This window comes from Drosophila kikkawai, chromosome 2R (genome assembly GCF_030179895.1).
Source record: "Drosophila kikkawai strain 14028-0561.14 chromosome 2R, DkikHiC1v2, whole genome shotgun sequence".
In the NCBI taxonomy this organism is placed as follows: Eukaryota; Metazoa; Arthropoda; class Insecta; order Diptera; family Drosophilidae; genus Drosophila; species Drosophila kikkawai.
This window is the reverse complement of record NC_091729.1, coordinates 3225507-3231804: the sequence shown is the minus strand read 5'-3', so window position 1 is coordinate 3231804 and position 6298 is coordinate 3225507. Positions and strand designations below refer to the sequence as shown.

The window sequence follows — 6298 nt, the reverse complement described above, 5'->3', positions numbered from 1 at the left end:
TTAACATTTGAGGAGCTTAACACCGTAATCGTGGAAGTCGAAGCAATCCTCAATTCCCGACCACTGACACCAATGTCATCTGATCCAACAGATACATCAGCTCTGACTCCTGGCCATTTTTTGATTGGTGAACCGTTAACCGCCGCTCCCGATGCAAATCTAGCCTCACCAGGGAAAACGTTGGTGAAAAGATGGGAGTTAGTGTCCAGATTAAAGCAAATGTTCTGGGACCAATGGTCTATGGAGTATCTACAAGAGCTTCAGATGCGCAACAAGTGGAAAACCGCGTCACAAAACGTGAAGGAGGGACTACTTGTGCTAGTCAAGGAAGACAACGTGCCTGTGATGAGTTGGCCAATGGGACGAATAGTGAAGACATATCCCGGTAAGGACGACCATGTCCGAGTAGTAGATGTAAAGACTGCATCTGGGATCTTCAAACGGTCAGTAACTCGTCTCGCGCCACTGTTAAAAGAAGAAACAGCCATCAAACGTCCGCACAGTTCCATCGAGGATACAACGTCAAAGGATGAGATGCCAACACAGAGGAGGAAGGTGTCACCGCCGATCCTTCCAACACTGCTGGCAATGTTACTCATTCTGCCACTAGCGATGGGACAACAGACAAAGGTCACGCATTTCACAAATCAGCCAGGTGTATTCTATGAAAGAATCGGGACCTCTAGAATGGCAATTTCAGATTGGACCATCATCGTATACTACGACTTGCAACCCTACTGGAGTGATATGAGAATATTAGCGGCCGGGATAACTGAACTCAAACACAAGTGTTCAGAATTAAAAAACGTCAATGCATGTAACTCTATACATGCACACTTTCAACACGTACATGCCGAATTACAAGCCGGAAATGAGCTTATTAACCACTCACGGCAGCGAAGATCACCGCTAGATATAGTCGGTAATATGGCGAACTCATTATTTGGCGTGCTGGATTCCAAATATGCTGAAGATATGTCCAAGGTCATAAACGATGTCAAATAAAACGAGGACGTACTAATGATGCTATTGAAGAACCAAACATCAATCTTGGATTCCACTATAAATATGGTAAGGAAAAGCAATTCAGCTACCAACGACCGCATACGAAACATAGAACGACAAATGGATGCTCTCACCAGAGAACGAAGAAAATATCAAGGCAACTATCTGCAACAAGCATTCATGATCCTGACAGCCCAGCTCACTCTACTGGCAAATGGAATGCAGCGAATGCAAAATGAGATAACCAACGTTCTTACCGACATTCGCCACCGAACAATTAGCCCCATGCTAGTTTCTCCCCAACAACAATTAATAACAAGACTGAAACGGAATGTGAGACTGCTAAATCGAAGTCCGATTTAATATGGTCAGCAACACATCAACGAAACAGATGGATGTTTGCAACCCACAGTCCGATCGAACTGCAGGCGGTATGCACGGGAGTTCCCTCCACAGTACAAATGGAAGGAACAGGCTTACTATCACTCGCCGCAGGTTGCACGGCACGCAACTCAAAAATCAGCGTTAGTACATTTAGCACAAGCCGCAGCGAGACAAAAGCAGCATATGTTCGTTTTGGCAACATCACCAAGATAAACATAGAAGAGACACCGAAACCAGGCGTAGAATCGACGACCAAGACAGCCGACGCCGAATTACGCGAATTAGATACCCTACAACAACAACTGGCCAAACTAAAAGATGCGAAGTACGAAAATCAAGTCAGCATTGTACACCATCATCAAGTAGCCGCCTATGTGGCACTATCAATATCAATACTACTGATCGTGACCCTGAGTCTACGATATCGACGAGTCAATTGGAGAACACCACAATGCAGCCCCAATCCCCGGACAACAAGTGAACCGCCAGCACCTGAACCTACCCCACGGAGTTTTTCGTTCCAGAAGCATATTCGTTTCCGCATGCACTAGCAACATACATTATTCTTTATCATTAATATTCGTAAATGCAAGCACATTTGTTAGCTATAAATATCGTTAAGTTTGAATCAATAAAGTCAGTAATCATCTGCAATTCAAAGAGATCTTTACTCCTCCAACTGCAGTCCACCTAGTTCAAGTGCTGGGTGCGACACAAACAAAGCAATTAGTTTATGTGCTATTTTGCCAGGCATCGAAGCCTACTCACACTAACAAACACTCATACAAACATTTTGGTGACCCCGACAGTTCACGTCCTGCCGACAACTCACGTCCTGACGTCCTGCCGACAATTCACGTCCTGACGACAATTCACGTCCTGACGACAATTCACATCCTAACGATCAAATCCTAAGGACAATTCAGGTCCTGACGATCAAGTCCTAAGGAAAATTCAAGTCCCACGAGTCAAGTTCCCCACTTCTTGGAACAATCCTGGGCATCCATTGAAATAATCCTTCCACTAGAACTCAGAGTCTAGTGTGTTCTCCAAGTCAATTGAACAAGTGCTAATTTTTTAGACCACAAACGGTTGCGAAACGGAGCGTATCCAGCTCAAAAGCGAATAAAACACTCCCAACGGGTCAAGAATATAGCACTTTTCAACATGACTAGCATGGAGGAGCGAGCAGCCACAGAGGCGTTAGACTTGCAGGAAGAGATCAGTCAAGAGATCTCAAAACTGATCCGCAATTTCAAGAAAGATTCTGCGGAGAGGAAACAAAACCCAACATACTTTCAATCTAAGTTGGCCGCAATCGATGAAGCGTGGAATCGATTTGCGGAAAATGACCGTAATGTTCTGGAGAAATATAGAACCTCGGAATATCTAAATTTTTACAAAGACTGTCGTGACTCATGCGACAAGTATCGAAGCGCCATAACTGACGCAATGGCTCAAACTACGAGCCATGACCAAGGAAACGCAGACGCTGCAAGCATACAGCAGCCTGTGGGCAAACTCATGTCGGCATGTCGCCGACAAAGAGCCATATCAGAGTCTATCCATCGGGCTCTGAAAGAATTTTCAGAGACTGGAAAAACCATTACAAGTGATTTGATAAAATCACTATGGTCACAAGTTCAGGAGATCCACTTCGCTGTTCATGAAGAACACGAAGACCCGGTCAGGGGAGGATACGACATGCAGTCATTTCTCCGACTGGAAAGGGATATCCAAAAGGTGTTAGGGGCAAAAACTAATGCATCGAGCAATGAAGATGTACACTTGCCCAGAGTTAGCATCCCCAAATTCGATGGGGATCTACTCAAATGGACGCAGTTTTTTGATTTATTCAAATGCATGGTCCATGACACCAACATGCCGACAGTACGGAAAATGTGGTATCTAAAAACCACCGTAACTGGAGAGGCAGAGAGATTGATAAGACACATCGATCTAAAAGAAGAAAATTACGCAAGCGCATGGGGCATATTGGTTGATGAATACAACAATCCCCGACACGTAGCCGACACGATTCTTAATCGGCTCTTGCAACACCACACAAATAGTGACGATCCGAAATCACTGAAAGAGTTGTATATAACAACTATCGAGTCCCTGGCATCATTAAGGGGACTAGGAATCGATGTATCCAGCTGGGATACAATATTGATTGCTATCATCAAGCAAAAATTGGATATTACTAATAGAGCCTTGTACGAACAGTCGTTGGATGGTTCTCGACAACTGCAAGGTCTCGACACAATACTTAACTTCCTCGACCAGAGAATTCGCGTACTGGGAACAGGAAAAAGAAGTCAACAAGCAAAAAGGGATCAGAAGGGGCCAACATGCACTTCTGCCAGCGCTGGAAAATTACCAAGCTGCCCATTTTGCAAACGGAATCATTGGCTATACAAATGTGATGACTTCCGTAATAAACCAATACCCGAACGACTCAATTGGGTACAAAAACAACGAATGTGTGTCAACTGCTTCAGCAGCGACCACAAGGCAAAGGAATGCCGAGGCCGTTTGTGTTTTAAATGCGATAAAAAACACCATACACTGCTGCATCTTGAAACGTCATCAGGTGCAGCAACTGAACCACAATCACCTTCTGTAGGGGCAGCAAGTAACAAGAGTTACAATCTGCTGGCCACAGTCAAGGTATCAGTAAAAGCAAGCAATGGTCAGGTGGCCACTTCCAGAGCTCTGCTTGATTCAGGATCACAAATAAACTTGATCTCTGAACGAATGGCTTCAAAGCTATCATTAAGGCTCCACGGTACTTCATTACGTATCGAAGGTATTGGAGGCAATCCTAAGACTAGTCGAGCTAGAGTAAATGTGCAAATGAAATCAATGCATAACGACTTTACTCAGCAAGTCGAGGCTTTCGTGTTACCACACATTATAGCCGATCAACCGGCTCATCAGCTAGATCCAACAAATCTACGACTCCCTCAAAACATCGCTCTGGCAGATGCAAACTTTGATAAGCCAGGAAAAATTGACATGCTTATCGGAGCTGAGCACTACTATTCGTTACTACTGCCAAACCAGATGATGTTAAAACCAGGCGGCCCGGTCCTACAGAATACTAAACTTGGTTGGATTGTCGCTGGGAAAGTATCTGCAGAAAACAACCAAGCAGCAATTTGCGCGCCTGTAACCACAGAGGACCAAATCGACACGCTTTTGGAACGTTTCTGGACTTTGGAAAACCTAGAAACGGAAGAGAAACCAAAATCACCGATAGAGGCTCATTGCGAAAGACACTTCCTAGGAAATCTCCAATTTGCAGCAGATGGAAGGTTCATAGTAAAGCTTCCCTTTTCTGAGCAATCATCAGCCTTGGGGGCATCGCAGAAAACTGCAACTAACAGGTTTCTGGCACTAGAGCGCAGAACATCACCTGAAGTCTGGAAAGGTTACGTAGATTTTATGGACGAGTATGAGAGCCTTGGACACATGAAAGAAGTGCCTCCCACAAGGATACCTACGGATCACTACTTTATCCCGCACCACTGTGTGCTAAAACCTGAGAGCAGCACTACAAAACTTCGGGTAGTGTTCGATGCTTCCTGCAAGACCACCAGCAACAAGTCGTTAAATGATATATTATATGCTGGACCCACCGTACAGAGCGAACTGTTTGCAATTTTACTACGGTTCCGCACTCACAAGTACGTGTTCACAGCCGATATAGAGAAAATGTATCGTCAGGTATGGATACATCCTGATCATCAATTTCATCAATTAATCGTCTGGCGAAAGAATCCATCAGACGAACTCAAGTATTATCGACTGAAAACCGTAACATACGGTACAACATCAGCTCCATTCCTAGCTACAAAATGCTTGGATCACTTGGCTGAGAAAACCAAAAAGAATTTACCGCTTGGAGCAGCCGTGCTCAAGCATGATTTTTATGTTGACGACTGTCTCACAGGAGCAAATAGCATCCCAGAAGCAGTTCAGATTCAACAAGAGCTAAACAAAATACTGCTACCAGCCGGATTCAAGCTCCGAAAGTGGTGCTCCAACAATGACGGAGTTCTTGCACAAATTCCAAAGGAAGACATAGTCAACCACGTCAAATTAGACGAAACCCTTCAACACTACAGTGTGAAAACATTGGGTTTGATCTGGGTACCACATAAGGATCAGCTATGTGGGCGATCCCAAAAAAGTGAAGCGTCAACCATCACCAAACGAGTGGTGAGCTCAGAGGCGTCACAAATTTTCGATCCACTAGGACTATTCGCTCCTGTTGTGGTAAAGGCTAAGATATTCATGCAAAGCCTGTGGGAGCTGAAGATGGGCTGGGACGACGAGCTTCCTCAACTGCTGCAAACTGAGTGGAAAAATTATCGTGCTGATCTACAAGCATTGAACAATTTACAAATTCCACGGCACATCTTTGACGGAAAGGTGCCCATTAATCAGGAAATTCACACGTTTGTCGATGCGTCAGAGCGGGCATACGGAGCAGCAATCTATGTCCGAGCCACATATAAGAACAATCAAGTGTCTGTTCGGCTACTGTGCTCAAAGTCAAGAGTAGCGCCGACAGTAAAAGAGACGCTGCCTCGCCTGGAACTATGCGCCGCAGTCTTGGGAGCAGAGCTAACCCATAGGGTGCGGAAGGATTTACGTATACCAAACGATAAGGTACCTGGATACTTATGGTCAGATTCGACTGTGGTGCTGTCCTGGATAAACGCATCAGCATCATCATATCACACGTTTGTGGCAAATCGAATCGCAAAAATCCAAGCTGTTTCAGACCAATCTCAGTGGCGTCACGTACCATCAGCTAACAATCCAGCAGATGTACTATCAAGAGGAATTGCCGCCAGCAGGTTAGCAGAACACAATCTATGGCTATATGGACCTCTAT

At 44.8% G+C, this 6298-nt stretch overlaps 1 protein-coding gene across 1 annotated transcript; it reads left to right on the top strand.

Annotated features, from left to right (window-relative positions):
• Positions 1–4839: 4839 nt before the first annotated feature.
• On the top strand, positions 4840–6265 carry LOC138928015 (uncharacterized). The gene is made up of 2 exons (XM_070283927.1): positions 4840–6036; positions 6128–6265. The coding sequence occupies exons 1-2, from the start codon at positions 4840–4842 to the stop codon at positions 6263–6265; spliced, it is 1335 nt and encodes a 444-aa protein (XP_070140028.1).
• Positions 6266–6298: the final 33 nt, after the last annotated feature.

Bases quoted from the DNA above. Each gene is read 5' to 3' on its own strand.
- LOC138928015 (XM_070283927.1), top strand. From the start codon at position 4,840: ATGGACGAGTATGAGAGCCTTGGACACATGAAAGAAGTGCCTCCCACA. The intron at 6,037-6,127 runs GTGCGGAAGGAT...TAAACGCATCAG, and splicing joins GAGCAGAGCTAACCCATAGG to CATCATCATATCACACGTTT.